Genomic DNA, 16,371 nt, shown 5'->3' on the forward strand with positions numbered 1-16,371 from the left:
TAAACAGGTCGACATGAATTTGACACGAACACGAATAAGATTAACCCAAACCGAATATTTTCGTATCTTGCTCGTGTCGTATTCGCGGGTCGTGTCTAAAATTGCCACCCCTAGACCCAACAACAAAGATAAACATATTAACTAAAAAAGCTCTCTCAGAGAAGCTTAGATCTGTTGAAAATCACAAATTAAAAATTATATACACCAACCCGATGATGGGAGAGTAGACCCATGACCAAGCTGAGGAGAGGAGCCTCCTTGCCCAAAGGAGCAAAGGAAGCCACGAGACCAATAGAAAAACAAAAAGTCTGAAACCCTAGGAAAAGGGAAAAATTCTCTGTCGTTTTAGAAAGAGAAGAGAGTGACTATCCACAATTTTGAAAACTTCTTCACTCTTGTAACACCCCTAATTTTTAAATTTATTATTTTGTGAGTAAATATTAATATTTTATTTTATTTAAATTTTAGAAAATTATTTAAAATTTTTCTGATTTTAGAAATCGGATTCGATTTTCTGAAAATATAAAACTTTGATGATTTTTAAAAAATTATTTAAAGACCACGTGGAAAAACTAAAAATATATTTGTACTCTACGAATTTTTCTGAGTTTTCTAGAATTTTTTCGGAATTTTTGGGCCTCATTTTCAGTCCCAAGGTAGAGTAAAAATTCAAAATTTTGTATCCAGAATCGAACTGGCCGAATCGAACCTGACCGGATCGGACCGATCGAATCGGACCGGCCTCGTTCTTCCTTTTCTTTCTTCCCCGGGCGCGTCCCGTCTCTCTTCCTCTCTCTCCCATGTTCTCTCTCCTCCCTCCTCCCCACGCCGGCCAGCCACCACCCCATCCTCCCTACCTCGCGGTGCGCCGCCCCAGTGCTTCCCCATCACCGGTTGCAGCCTGGAACCCCAGGAAAACGCGCGCGAAGTCACGCGACGCCCAGCACGACGCCTCACCTTCCCGACCAAAATTCGGCCGATCCGACCATCGATTGAGCCGGGTCTTGTGTCAAACACCATCTACACCTCGAGAGCTTTCCATAGACACTATGAACACCAAAATCCATCGAGCGGTTTGCTCAATTTTTATCCGAGAAGTTTTAGCCCATTTCGACTTTTGGGCTAGATTTCTCGCAAACCGTGAACCGCACGAGAAAACCGAGAGTACCAGAGCGCTCTACTCGTTGAGACCTTTGCGGAAATATAAATTTCGAAATTTTTTGACACCGTTTTTCGGTGGGTCCCATGAAACTTCGTAGTATTTTTTCGAGCATTAAATGAGTTTAGAAAATTCCGTAGAAATTATATACTAACCCCCGTGTTGTGGGCTTCGTGTAGGTAACTTCAATTCGCGAAAATTCAATGGTTGCCCGGGTTTGTGAATTTCCAGCCAGACGGACAGGCTACCGAAAAAAGTCTTGGAATTGGATCGAGATTTTGGCTAACCCACCGTTGTTAGAAGTCCAGAGCGCGTTCCCTGAGTCAGAATCGGCATAGGTAAACCCGAACCTTGCTTTTTCATAAATTTTTAGTACTTGAATTGGATTAAAAATTCATAAAATATTCGTGGTAGCTCAGAAAATTATAATTCCTTTTGCATTAGCTTAGTAATGTTGCTAAGGACCGCGGGGTAAAGTTTTAGAATTTTTAGAGCTCATTTGAGTAGTTTTTGCAAAAATGGTCAATTATAAAGACTAAACTGTAATTTTACATATTGTGATTAATGACTGTTTGGATGGGCCCAGGAGGAGCTGTGTGATGTGATTGAGTTGTGGGTGTATGGTTCGTGGATATAGAAGTGCGTTTTAAGCCCTTTTGCAGGTTGGGTAGGTTTTAGGTATAGAGGAGACTCTGTCAGATTTTCGATACTACTTAGGATATCTTTGGTCTTTTTCTTAGTTTGTATTGAGTCAAATTTATTAAATGATTGTAATAAAATTGTCAGGTGAGCCGAGACAGCCTTCCTCCTTCGCCCAGCCGCCACAGTGATTGCGGTTAAGTCTGTGAGTAAAATATTAATTTTAATTGTAATTTCGATATTATTATATGTTCAAGTATGCCCATGCATCACTTATATGTATGTATCTATGTAGTTAAACTCTAGGCACGTATTATGTTGCATTCACAACTGTTAAAGTGCCATGGATGTTGTTGTGGTAATTTGGAGCAGTGTGCGTGAGTTGGCATGCGTGTGGTGTGGTGTTGGCTATGGATAGGACGGGTAGACATGGCTTGAGATCTTCGCTGGGACCCGGTCCTTCGGGGTAGACACGGCTTGAGTTCTTCGCGGGGACCCCGATTTGGTTTATTAAGCGAAAGTCCGGCTTGAGTTCTTCGCTGACACAGGTTGGATTAAGAGGGCTGTATAGGGGATCAGCTCCCATATATGTATTGTTTGACATTATCGGGTGTGCGAGTGCTCCAAATTGCCTTTTTGATGTGATTTGTATGAAAATATGACGATGTTGCATTTCACTCAACATGGTGCATTAGCTTTAAATAGCTACAGAGATTATGGTTAAAATTGATATTTTACTCTCTGAGTCAAACGCTCACTCCTGTTCATTATTTTTCCTGGCTACAGGAGAATTATTATTGTGATTAACCTACTTTTCTTCTTCGCAAGTCGTTTATTTATATTTGTATAATTCTGTTAACTCCTAGAATTTTCGCATGTGTTAGAAATATTTATTTGATTTGGGTCTGTAATATAATTACCATGTTGGATCTATAAACTTATTATTATATGCATGTATGTTGGACTGGATGAGGGAGCTGAGCTCCCATTTATTTTTATGACATATGAGTATGTGGAAGGTGAGCTGAGCTCCCCAATTGATTGTATATTGTGTTTACAGGTCGAGTGAGTCAAAAACTCCCCGTTGAAAGGTCCATTTTATGGTCTGACTCTGTCTGGTTGAATTCTTGAAATTGGACCCAAATAGGCCTTAGAATTTAGTTGAGGAATAGTTATGCTTACTACGGGCCTCGGGGGCTTTAGGCTGGCCCAGGTTCTAGTGCCGGTCCGGCCCATAGATTGGGTCGTGACAACTCTAATCTTGAGTAACTTGAATTAATCCTTAAGATGCGTTTAGTGGAAAGTTAAAAAAATTAAAAGTTAAAAACTATTTTACAAATTTTAATTTTTTTAAAAGAAATAATTATTAATCTAGTATTTCAAAATTAATATTTAACCCTTTTCAAAAAATATAAATATTATTAATTAGATTAAAAATTAATCTAATTTTTTTTAAATATTCAAATAAAATTAATTATAATTAAAAATAACAAAAATAATAATTACCTTTATTATTCCGTACAAAATCATCGGTAAACAAGAAAATAATTGATACCACTAGTTTAATATTTTTTTAAGTTTAGTTATTAAATTATTATGGAGCGCATTCTATAAAAAAAAATAAAAAAAAAATGAAGGAAAATGGAGATCATAATTAGGTGGGTTTGTTCATTATTTGTTTCTGGTTTTGGCGTGCTTCGTCGCGTTTACCGTGCTGTGCTGGTCGGCAACGGCCTCCTTTCTCTCTTTTTGGCTCACCAAGTTTATGAAATCTTTCCGAACTCTAGTACTGCTCTCGCTTCCCTATTCAATCTTTCTCTTTCTAATTTCATTTTTGTTATGGAAAATTAAGAACATCTTTTCCAAATTCAGTAGCTGACTGCAGATTTTGAGATTCCTGTTCTCATTCTCCCTTTTTTTTTTCCCAGTTGATTGCTCAAAAATCAAAATTGCTGGTAACGATGAGGTATGCCTTGTTCGCGTTTGGTAAGTTGATATTGGATTATGAATTTTATCACTGAGGGATATTCAGTAGTGGGGTTACTTCTTAGTAGTCAATTCAATCTATGTTTGGTTGGTGAGAAAATGTGTCAAAACAGAATGGAAAAATATGATTTGATTTTGAGCTGGACACTGCGATTTGGCTTTGTAATTGTTAGATTTTATTTTTGGAAATTTAATCAGTATTCTGTATTTCCCATTTCCTTTTTTTTTTTTTTTTTACTCTGAGAAAAATTGGAGCATTGTTGACTTTTAATTTTCTGATAATCAATTTTCATATTTCCAGGGACTTTTAGTGTATTGTTTTGGGATCCCATCAATTGTACTGATGGTGACTTCGATTGCTGAAGGCTTTTTAAAAACCCAATCTTAGTTCATCTTGAATTTGATATAAGGGCAAGTGTATATAGAGGATATTCTTACTTGTGTAATTGCTTTCAGACATTAGTTTGAGTTTGGTTTTGCTGTGTGGGGTAAAAAATGGTTGGAAATTCTTTAGCTCCGGTTTCAACATGCCCTGTTGCGTTATCTTCTTCATTGATTATTGTTCCGCCTGGTTCTTCAAGCTTCTTGCCTTGTCTTCCATTGAGGCAACGAAAGCGGCTCATGCGGGTAAGAGCTATGTCAGCAGATGCAGGACATGGCCAAGCTGCTTCTTCTTCCTCTTCTTCAGAGAAAAAGAATCCACTTGCAGTTGTTTTAGAGGTTCCTCAAAGTATTTGGAGGCAAACATTGAAGCCATTGAGTGATTTTGGGTTTGGAAGGAGGAGCATTTGGGAAGGTGGGGTGGGTTTGTTTCTTGTGTCAGGTGCAGTCCTCCTTGCTCTTAGTTTGGCTTGGTTGAGGGGTTTTCAGTTACGCTCCAAGTTCAGGAAGTATGTGGCTGTATTTGAGTTTGCTCAAGCTTGTGGTATTTGCACAGGAACCCCAGTTAGGATTAGAGGGGTAACTGTTGGCAATGTCATCCAAGTTAATCCTTCCTTGAGAAGTATTGAAGCAGTTGTTGAGGTGTGTCAATCAAAATTTAATTTTTTTTATGTTCCACGCAGACACAATGTTCAATTATTTATATGGTTTATAAATACTAAATCAAGAGTCTTCTGCATGTTATTTTCTAGGTTGAAGATGATAAGATAATCATACCTAGAAATTCGCTGATTGAGGTGAATCAGTCAGGTCTTCTTATGGAAACATTGATTGATATTACCCCTAAAGATCCGATTCCATTACCTTCTGTGGGACCTCTTGATGCTGAATGTGTTAAAGAAGGTCTAATTGTATGTGATAGGCAAAAGATAAAGGGGCATCAAGGAGTAAGTTTGGATGCATTGGTTGGGATATTCACCCGGCTCGGACGTGAAATGGAGGAAATTGGTGTTTCTAAAAGCTATTCATTGGCTGAGCGTGTTGCTGCTGTTATTGAAGAGGCAAAGCCACTGCTTACAAAGGTGCGATCTGAATCTATGTTTTGCATTCACATTTAAATGACAATAGCTTATCAAAACTGCATTTTTGAGGTGATCACCATTCTCTTTTGCAAATATCAAAGTTATTATAAATACAGAAGGCTTTACTGGTAAACAAATTAACAATCACCTGTTGTTTGGTGAATTATTGCAATATTCTCACTTTTGCAAATATCAAAGTTATTGTAAAAATAAAAGGCTTTATTGGTAAACAAAATTAACAAGTAACAACCATCTGATGTTGACCAGGCCACCAGTTTGGTCCAGGCCAGTTCCAGTTCATTGGGTCAAGGGGACTGGGACCAGGACCCGGGCCGGGACCAGACTGCAAGGTCCCTCTGGTTCTGGTTTGGTCTGGTTTTATCGAATCTAATGGTTAGATTTTTTTTTTTCCTTTTTTGTTTTTTTACAGAAGAAAAACCCTGGTTTTGACCTTGGAACCGAGCTGGCCGATTCTGGTCTGGTTCAAAACTGGTTTCCATCAAGCCAGTTCCATGTTAGACCTGTCTGGTTCTGGGCCTGAAACAGATTGTGGCCATGTCTAATCTGACACCTTGGAGAATTTTTGTTAACCAAATTTCATCGAGCAAAATATGTTGTTGAGGGCCAATGCTTTGAATAATTTGTTGAGGCATCTGGTTGGAATGTAAAAGTGCACATTGTGAATTGAATGTTATTTAAATGTAAATTTTAATAAAATCAAGTAGAGATTTAAGCATTATGTTAGCAAAACCTCAAGAAATTAGATATTGAATTAGATTGCAGAGCCAACTTGTCAGACTTAATTTGCTTTATTTTAAGATTGATCAATTCAATTGCATAGAACAAAATGTTAACTTTTGTCAAGCGTAAATTAAATGTACTATCAGTTTTGGTGCAAACATTAAATGGTAATTACAATGAGTTATTATGGCATTTGAGGACACAACAGCAGAAAACTTAAAAAGTGAATGGTGTAATTTTCTTCTTTTTTGGGCTAAACCATAGCAGTGTTTTATTGCTATCATGTATTGCATCATGAGTGTTGATAAGCTGTCATTTTTAGTAATTGCAGGGGTAATTTGAAGGGGCTGTTGCACCGCTTGCATTTGCCTTAATTTTGTACATGTGTCAAGCCTGTGTAATCATATCTGTTCCACATCTGTGCTTAGAAATTAATGTGAACTCATGCAAACTTTGGTTATGATGTAATGATATCTCAGATTCAGGAAATGGCTGAAGATGTTCAACCTTTGCTATCTGAGGTTCGTGATAAAGGTCTCCTTAAGGAAGTTGAGAATTTGACCAGAAGCCTAACACAAGCCTCTGAAGATCTGAGGTAAGTTATACAGCCTCCTTTCTTTAACAGCTGGATTTTGGTTGTCTTCCCACCCACGCGCACAACATCACCATTCAATAGTGATCTCTCTCTTCGTCGCCCTGCCGAATGCCTCTATCGGAAAAGCTATCTGCTATTTCTTTATTAACAAATTTTGTTGGGAATGTAATACTGCAAAATACGTTTTGTCTTTAACTTTGATTAAAACCACCATAATCTCTTTCTTATTTCACTGCCATTGGTGTTGCCCCCATGTTATCACAATTGCACTATGCTTGTTGCTTCATCACTTCCTTCCACCATTACGTTACATCACGAACATCACTGAACCATAATTTCAGGGTTTCAACATCACGAACATCATACATGTTTAGTGCCCACAGATGCCTGTATGTATGTCCCCTTTTTTTTGATAATCGATATGTAAGTCCCTTTTTTCTTAAAAGAGTTATTTATATAACTCACAAAATGTGCAAATTGCAATATTTTTGGTCCATTCAAATTAACGTTAACTATTTGGATAATATTATTTTAGCTTCCAGGTTCTGGATCCACTAAAATATGTGAAAATTGAGTACAAGTTGAACTGGAGTTACTGACTTCTAAATTCTAATAGCTTCTTTTTTTGGGTTGGAAATTTAGTATCTTAAAATACATAATTTCTTCCTGAACATATATCTTTGTTTCACCTGTCTAAGTCTACTGATAGGAATGGACCTGCAGTCATCCTGTAGCGCACCCAAGAGGTGCAGCTTGCAGGTTTGTGTTGAGATTTTCAGCAAGGGGATAATTTTTCCATCAAGTTGAATCTCAGATTTAGAAAGGCCCTTTTAGATTTATGTTTTGTTGCCATGTATTTTTCACTGATATTTCATGCAATAATCCTTCATACTACAATAAGAAAATTACCTCTTGGACCTGTAGTGACATGCTTCTAAATGCTGATTGCTTCTATAGGAAGCTTTCGAGTATGTATATGTAAATATGATTGGAAAATTCAAGCAGCCATGCCCACTAACCTTATGATGGCATGCAGAGGTATGACAATCTGACCATGATGAATTGTTGATTGATTTGGAGTGATTTTGTCTATAGTTTTAACATTTTCATGTCAACATTCACATTTGATTTGACCAAAATGAGAATTCTGTGTAGACCAAGATTGAAAGAAACATTAAGGACATTGTTTTTGAAAAAAAACAAGATAGACTATTTATCTCTCAGATTCTGGTTATAAAATAACAATTGTTGATTTTCCTCATTTGCAGAAAGGCACATACATCAATTATGACCCCAGAGAACACTGAGCTGATTCAGAAGTCCGTATACAGTCTGATATTTACTTTGAAAAACCTTGAGGTGAGATCCTGGTCTGAATCTTCCTACAGTTTTTGCTATACTGTAATCATGAATACTTTTATGTGACAAGTTTTTTCCTTTTTTTCGTTTCTTCTTCAATTGTATTAGAATATAAGCTCTGATATTCTTGGATTCACGGGTGATGAGGCTACAAGAAAGAACTTGAAAGCACTTATCAAGTCTCTCAGTAGGATGTTATGAAGACGAGTGAAAGATGAAAATAGCTCGGTAGGTTTTAAGGTTGATTTGATGCTGGAAATGGTTTCTTTCAATATCAAAAAGAAGAGAAACCAATTCTGGATATTACAGGTCTCCATTTTGAATAGAGGGTACTTATTGTATTCTTTTGAATCAAATTCTGTTGGATGTTCAGAGAAGCTTTTCAATAGAAGCTCTTTTTGTGAAAGAAAACCTGTGATTAGTGTTCTGAATACTTGAAAAAAACTTCAATTTTTCCCATGGGGTGTGTTTTCCCAGCTAAAATAATTCCATTATGGAGAAATAAATACTTGATTGAAAATTACTTGCTGGTAAATTTTATTTGAACGCTCTCAACTTTAAAAACGCTTCGTCTCATTTTTGAATTTTCATAATTTAATAAATTTTATAAACTTCAATACATAAATTAATTCTTGGCTTTTACTATAAGTACCCTAACTAGTTTAATTCCTCCTTTAATTTTGATTTTGATTCTGACCAGAATAGTAAGTTTCATTTAATGGCTTAAGGTTAATTATTCGTCTGTAATTATTGGAGAAATTTAATTTAGTATATTTTTAAATTTTAAACATAATAATTAATAAAAAAAATAAATTGAATTGAATTTTTATGAAATTTTAAACCTTATTTAGTAGAATTTTATTCTCAAAAAAAATAAGTTACTTAGTTTGGGATAAATGAGTAACTTATTGAAAAAAATGACATTTCACTAAGTAAACACTTACTTTTAATTAAATAAGTCAATTTTTTACACTTTTTGAAAACTTAAATTTTTCTAACTCACTTATTCCAATGAAACAAAGCCTTACATTTCAAGCAAGGGATTGAAGATAACCAAAATTTAATAAGTAAAGAGAAATAAGTAAGTGAAAGGCAAGGTAGAAGAGAGTTGAATGGTCTTTGTTGTGAAAGATGATATAATATTACCATATAGAGATGATAATTATACATCTAAAAGCACATAGAGATACACAAAGCCCTTTCAACTAATGATTAAAGATTTATATTCTTGATTGTTTCTTAATCAAAATCATTAATCTTTTTGCTTAGTGATTACTTTGCAAATGAGTGTGAGAAGGAAGCTATAAACTTGTTGGTTTTAGTGTTATAACTCTAAAAACAACTAATAATTACCACAACTTAGCATATTCTAATGCTCAATCAATTAGATTTGCTTCTTTTTATTCCCTATTTTAATCATATATCCTCAAATTTGGCAATGTTAAAAGTTTCAAAACTCACACAAATAATCAAAGAAATCATATAATAAAAATTAATATATTATATGAATAAATTTTACTTCTTTTAAATTATATTTTTACATTTTATTAATTTAATTTATAATATTTTTTAAGCATAATTTATATTATATTTAATGAGCACATGTTAACATTTTGTGATAGAAAATGTTTAAAATGTTTTTTAATTTATATTTTGTAGAACACTATTATTTAATGGCTTTTAAAGCTCAAAAGTGCTAGGGCTTAATAAAAAAAAATTAAAATATAATTAAAAAACACAAAATTAAAATATATTACACCATTATGAAGAAGAAGAGGAGGGTGAACATAATCCTTTATACTTAAAAAAAAGAATTATTTAGTATTTCAACTTGATAAGAAACATCCTATTGAATTCTCCAACTTTCCTCTTTTTGAAAATCTAGAGACTAGATTGCTTCTATTTTAAGTATATTAATTAGAAAGTATTAAAAATAATATAAAATTAAATTTAATAAGTTTTAATTATAAGAATATTAAAATAATAAAATAATTTTTTTTCAAATTATTTTTTTTCAATTGCATCTAATCAAATGATATTTTTATTTAGAGAAACAATTTTGACCCTATAACTTCAATGCCAAATAGGTACTTAAATTTTGTATCTTCACTATTGCAATTTCCTATTAAAATAAAATAAAATAAAATAAAATCATTTCTTTCCTATTAATATATAAATAAATCAATCACTAATGAATGCGGTAATAATGTAATTTCAAAGATGCAAAAATTTTAATGAGTTTTAATCCAATGTTATTGAAATTATTTATAAAATTGTGAATCAAAATTAATTATATTAATTTTAATAATATAATTTGTATAATCATTTTATAAATTAATCTTAATAATGTTTTTGTTCTATAGGCACATTTTTTTTCTCAAAAATAAAAAAAAAAAAGGAAAGGAAATCATAAGGTCCACTTGTAAATGAGTGCTATTACAAATGAAAAGAATCAATAGACCAACTTTGTAGGTCCAACTTATCATTCATAATGCTTTTAGCTTTTTCAACTTTTTAATTAAGTCACTAAGCATCAACAAATATTTTACACACAAGACAAATAAATGAAGTTTAGTGTGCCTCTTAAATAGGAAGCAGCTAGATTACTTTATATTTTTTTATTAAAAAAATCATAAATTAAAATGATATTATGTTAAACAAAAAGTGCTTTATTAATGAAGTAAAAAAGCTATCTTAATAATTCAGAAAAAAACAGAAGAATAATCATTAACAAGTTGTATTGTTTTATGACTTTTATGGGCAAATATTTTGCAGCTATTTTTTTATACTATGTTAAGTCTCTGGTTTTTAATTATCAATAAGAGTAGTCTATTTCATTTTTATTTTATTTTATTTTTTTAAGTAGGGATTGAGAGAGTGGAGACTCATATATGGATTTATTAGGTAAATGATATGTCTTCAATTATTAAACAAAGTTAGAATGGGCATATTTATTTCACCTTTTAAAAATATAAAAAGAGAGAAAGTATTAATTTTTTTTGTATAGTTTAGTGATACTGGAGTTGTATTAAAACTATGATGTCTTAAATTTAAATTTCAATTGAATCTAATTATAAAAAAAATTTACTTTCCTAGTGTGTAGCATGTTATTTATAAGTTATTTTATTAATTTTTTTCTAGTAAACCATATGTATCTCCTAACTCAATGAGATAGGTCTAATCCTACTCGTGCTAAATAGACTTATTATGGAGGTAAAACGCTCACAGCGGAGATTTTTTTCACTCACAAAGATCAAACACTCAACGTTGTTTAATGGATATAGGATCCTTTATCACTTATATTAATCCTGTTGATTATTTATTAATCTATAATAATAATAATAATAATAATAAACTCTTACTCTAACTTGGTTTCCTCGACCAAAATTAAGAAAAATGCTATTTATCATAATTTCTTTTATCAATAATGTAGCCCTACTTTAAATAATACAATAAATTAATAAAAATGTGAAATAAATAACTATACTTGAAAACAATTTGTTATCTATCTATATAATTATATAAAAGTAAAGGATAAGAGTATTTTTCTCTTTTTTACTTAGCATTTTCTATGAGTTTTAAATATATTTTTCAATTTTCACAAAAGAGTAAAAATTAAGGTAATTTTCTCACTCCTATCTGATAACCTATAATTAAGAGAAATAAATAAATTTTAATTTAAATTGATTTATTTATTATTTGATAACTCTTATTTCTTAATTAATTTTCTTTGTTTTATTTGGACTTTACGCTATATTTTTCTTCAAATTATGTTTACTTTACACTTTTTTTTTCTTCAAATTATGTTTATGGAAAATTTTTTTTCTTTGTTAGATTATTTTTCTGTAAATTATATCACAAATTACTTTATATATAATGTGAATCATTAAAGAAAAATATATTTTAAAAATTAGAAATAATATATAATAAAATATATATATATATATATATATATATATTATATTAGCAAGTTAAAAAGATAGGCAAGTAAGTAGTAATAATAGTTGAATTTAATGTGAAATAGGAGACGACATTTTATTAACCGATTTAATCTCAATTTCCTTTTCTTTTTATATTTTACCTCTTTTCCGTCCTTTTGTTTTTCTATTTGTTTTTGAGTTTTTTTTTTCTATATTTCTTTGTTTTGATTGAATCAATTAACATATATTTCAGGTTATAAAAGTGACGAAAACCACAATAGGTAGTTGGCATTACCATTTTGGATTCTTTCATGGGATGTTGAGGTGCATACTGCTTTATTTGTGCATACGGTCACTAGACTATTAAAAAGATTATATTTCTTGGTGATAAATGAATATTATTTCAATGGACTTAAGAGGGCTACAAGGGCTGCATTTAAATGGGAGAAACTATAGGGGTACTTGGATGATTTACCTTTGTATGAACTTGCTAGAGATGATTTTCAGTAGATTTCCAAACAGCTTTCCAACCAACAGGTATGTCAACTATTTATTTGAATTTTTGCAATATAACATCTCATTTTCTTCTTTTCTTACTTTTCTAATGCTATTTGGAATTTCTCGAAAAAAATGTAATTTTAAACATTAAATTTGTATTTGACCAACAATCCTAAACTCCTAGAGTTTTAGTTTATGAAAATTGAAATTTGAAATAGTTGTAGTCTAAGCAATGTATGTTTTAAATGGAGACAAAATTAAATTTGTCCAATGGTCTTTCAGTGAATGCAAGTTTATAGCATAGGATTTTGCTTAATAAATTATAGTACAAAATTTTTCAATATTTCTAAAGGAAGACAAGAAGTTAAATTCTTAAAGTGCATAATTTGTCATTATTTTCATATATTTAAAATCAATTAAACACTTTAATGGTAAAAAAATTATTACAACAACTTTTGGTCATCAAAACTGTAGTGAACAATATTGAATTATCATTAACGTAAAAATTTTTTATATTGTTTATCACTTGTATTATGGAAAAAAGTTGTTTTTTGTTCATATGAAAATATTTTTGAGGTATAAATTTTTTTTCTCATGAATTTATAAATTTTAAACCTATTTTTCTATTTTTAAGTATTTTTGAGTTTTTTTTTCTATTTTTCTGTGTTTTGATGGATCTATTAATGTATTTCTTTTAAATTTAAAATTAATATTTATTTATAATTAATTATAACTTTGAAAATCTAATCATATTAGTTATATTATTAAATATTATAAATTTATTATACATTATTAATTTTTTATTTTGTGACGTTTAATATTTAAAAATTTAAATATATAAAATACACTCAACAAATATATGCCTAAACTAAATTATTTTCACAATATCTAAATTTTTTATGATCCAAATAATATTTAAAATAAATAAAAATATCTTTATTAATATAATTATTTTTATATAAAAAATTAAATTAAATTATTAATAATATAAACTTGGGCAACGCAAAGACATACTACTAATTATTTATGAAAAGATAAAATCACACAAAGAATTGAAGCCATGAGTTTGTAGAAAAAAATCCCAACATTTTGGTCTACCAAGATTTTCTAAATCAAGCATTAATGGGCAAAATTAATGAATGTGTTTGGAGCCAAATTTTGTGTGGGTCAAGGACAACTACATGATACTTGGTGAATTCTCGCTTGACTTTATGATCAGGAAAGGAGTTGGACGGCCATTTATTGGTTTTGACTGGTTCTCTAGTGGGCTAAGGAAGATTACTTGATGAATATAGTCAAGGGATCAACGTGCTGTCTTTCCAATTTGACAACCTGATACTTAAATTAATGAATAAATATAAAAATAGAAAATATGAATAAGCGAAGAAATATAAGATTTGTTGATACTTAATACTGCAAGGTATTTTATATCTTCGTCAATCCAATGGGAGATTGCCAATTGATTTCTAATGATAATTATCTCCTGCCACGCTTAATTTGTAGTTACACACTGACTGCTTATTCATTAAAAGTAGTGTTATTAAATGTTATTTTTATATTACTTGAATTTTAAATGTTTACGAATTTGAATTGTAACTCGATTAAATGCTTCGTGTTGCGATCTAATTAGGATAAAAAAGTAAAATCAGTGATGATAACAGATAGTACGGATTGATAAGCCTAGACTCGAAACTCACTACTAATCTCTTTGGGAGACCGATATAATATTGTAATATTCTGTCATTTGTGGTAGAGTTATGAAATATTCGAGAAATATACTAGGGTTTGGGTTTGAGAATTCTGAGTGATTGTATCTTGCTCTTGTCATCATAATGAAATTTTTTTTCTTTTCTTACCCATGGACGTAGACCTTATGGTCAATCATGTTAAATCCTGTGTTATTTTTTTTTATACTATGTGATTATACGATTTGTGCGTGTTTCTTAAATTTGCATACTTGTTATAACATTAAACTCGGTCTAAAGGTTGATGAAAGGACCAGGTGAATAAGTTAGTGATTCAATCAGTGAGTTAATGATTCAATTAATAATTTATTAAAAATTAATTAAATATATATAAATTAATTAAATATAACGTCTAAAATATATAAATAAATGAATATAATTATTTAAATTTTTTATTATTTAAAATAAAACTTTAATATTTATTAAGTTATATTTAATAAATTTTAATAGTATTTTTAAATTTTATATAAAAAGTTTTAAGTAATATAATGCATAATTTTTTTAATATTTATGAAATATTAAATATATATTAAAAAATAAATATATTAAATTAAAAAAATTATTAAATTAGTTCAATTAATTTTTATTTTAAAAATTTTTTGTGAAATTTTAAATTTAATTCTCTATATCAATATTAATAAAAAATTTTATTAAATAATTAAATCAATTAGATCAATTTAATCACATCAATTCACTGATTCATTTACTAACTTAATAAAATCATATCAAATTACTTTCTTATTTAATTTAATTATAATTTAAATTAATTTATTAATTTAACTGATAATTCGGCCTAGTTTAATAACTTGATTAAAAGAGCTGATGGCAATTATTTGTTGGTATTTTGGGATTAGTGTTCCAATTTATACATTATAGTGAACTACTCTCAACTTGATGTGACTGTAAGGCCTAAAGTTGCTTTTTGCGCACGACAATTGAAGCTAGGGGCTCCCTTAGCTCTCGTAAGAATTTGCCCAATCCGATGGCAATGCTCATTAGATACACACAGACAAATGTGCCAATCTATTATATATAGGCGTTGTCTCGTGTAAGTCTCTTTAGGCCGATGTGATCCACCCTTCCTAAATCCTGCTAATTGTTCTCCGCACGTCGTGAAATTAGCCAAACGTCATAATTATAATTGGTTAATATTTTTTTCCTTGGCCAACCTAATCTAATCTTATCTTAGGCTGCCACATATTCCATTAATTTTTTATAAATTTTAGTAAATAAAAAAATTGCAAAAAAATTGGATAATTATAATAAAATAATCCAATAAATTAAACTTTTTCAAATTTTTCCTCTTCTTCTCTCTCATTTTATTAAATTTTTGTTATTGAATGAATATGTTGTTGATTTATATTTTGTCATAATGAAATTAAATTATTTAGTATTTTTAGAGTATATATTTCTTTTCATGAAATATTTTTCTTTTTAATTTAAGAATTAATTAAAATTCTACAAATGTAAAGAGTATTAAATTTACCAATACATTTTAATTTGGTGGTATTAATTTTTTTTAAATTATAAAATCTTAAATTTAATTTCAATCAAAATTAATTAAAAAATATTTATTAATATATATTTATATATTATATAGACGATACATAAATTTAATGATATGTAATAATAAGGTATTTAAATTTTAATTTATAATATAAAATTTATATAGTAAAAAATTTTTTATGATATTTAATAATTAATTTTTAAATTATTTTTATTAATAAAATACTTATCATATTAAAAAGTTATATTTTTTATAAAGAAAAAAAATAATTCTATTCTTCATTTACTCATAATTATAATAATTAAAATTAAAATTAATAATTTATTAATCTATAAAAATATAATTTTTTAAATTAATAAATATTATACCAATATAAATAATTTAAAAATTAAATATTAAAATTTAAAACATTTTATATTATTTTAATTAAATATAATAATTTTATATTATAAATTAAAATTTAAATAGTTTTGTATAATTTAGCATATATATCTGGCTTTTGAAGAAGCGGTGCAGTAGGGTCCACAGCCATATATCCAGATATCCACCACATGTATGGCCTCGTGGATCATGGCCATGAAAATAACAAAAATCAAATAAATAAAAATCAGTAAAACAAAAGATAATTAAAAAAAAAAAAAAGGGAAGAGAAGACGTCACAACTGATTGTCTATCTTGCAGATGTGACACTTTTTCTGGTAGCCGACACGCCAATACCTTCTTCCAAACACCCCACCATTACTCTCCACATGCACCCAT

The 16,371-nt window shown here is 29.9% G+C and overlaps 1 protein-coding gene across 6 annotated transcripts; it reads left to right on the forward strand.

Annotated features, from left to right (window-relative positions):
- Positions 1-3,432: 3,432 nt before the first annotated feature.
- LOC110639218 (protein TRIGALACTOSYLDIACYLGLYCEROL 2, chloroplastic) lies at positions 3,433-8,353 on the forward strand. Of its 6 annotated transcripts, none has more exons than XM_058143726.1 (7): positions 3,433-3,584; positions 3,727-3,784; positions 4,086-4,807; positions 4,918-5,247; positions 6,468-6,583; positions 7,852-7,942; positions 8,051-8,353. In XM_058143726.1, exons 3-7 carry the CDS (start codon positions 4,280-4,282, stop codon positions 8,141-8,143), a joined length of 1,158 nt encoding a protein of 385 aa, XP_057999709.1. In that variant the 5' UTR covers positions 3,433-3,584; positions 3,727-3,784; positions 4,086-4,279; the 3' UTR covers positions 8,144-8,353. The 6 variants fall into 6 exon arrangements, with proteins under 6 accessions (XP_057999709.1, XP_057999713.1, XP_057999698.1 ...); XM_058143730.1 differs by having other exon boundaries at positions 3,727-3,764; XM_058143733.1 differs by having other exon boundaries at positions 3,435-3,584; positions 3,671-3,784.
- Positions 8,354-16,371: the final 8,018 nt, after the last annotated feature.

This window comes from Hevea brasiliensis, chromosome 1 (assembly GCF_030052815.1).
Source record: "Hevea brasiliensis isolate MT/VB/25A 57/8 chromosome 1, ASM3005281v1, whole genome shotgun sequence".
Lineage (NCBI taxonomy): Eukaryota > Viridiplantae > Streptophyta > Magnoliopsida > Malpighiales > Euphorbiaceae > Hevea > Hevea brasiliensis.

What these genes read in the sequence shown, in the direction of transcription:
- LOC110639218 (XM_058143726.1), top strand. Translation starts at nt 4,280, where the DNA reads ATGGTTGGAAATTCTTTAGCTCCGGTTTCAACATGCCCTGTTGCGTTA. An exon ending in GTATTGAAGCAGTTGTTGAG is followed by an intron (nt 4,808 to 4,917) that starts GTGTGTCAATCA and finishes GTTATTTTCTAG; the next exon opens with GTTGAAGATGATAAGATAAT. An exon ending in CAAGCCTCTGAAGATCTGAG is followed by an intron (nt 6,584 to 7,851) that starts GTAAGTTATACA and finishes CCTCATTTGCAG; the next exon opens with AAAGGCACATACATCAATTA.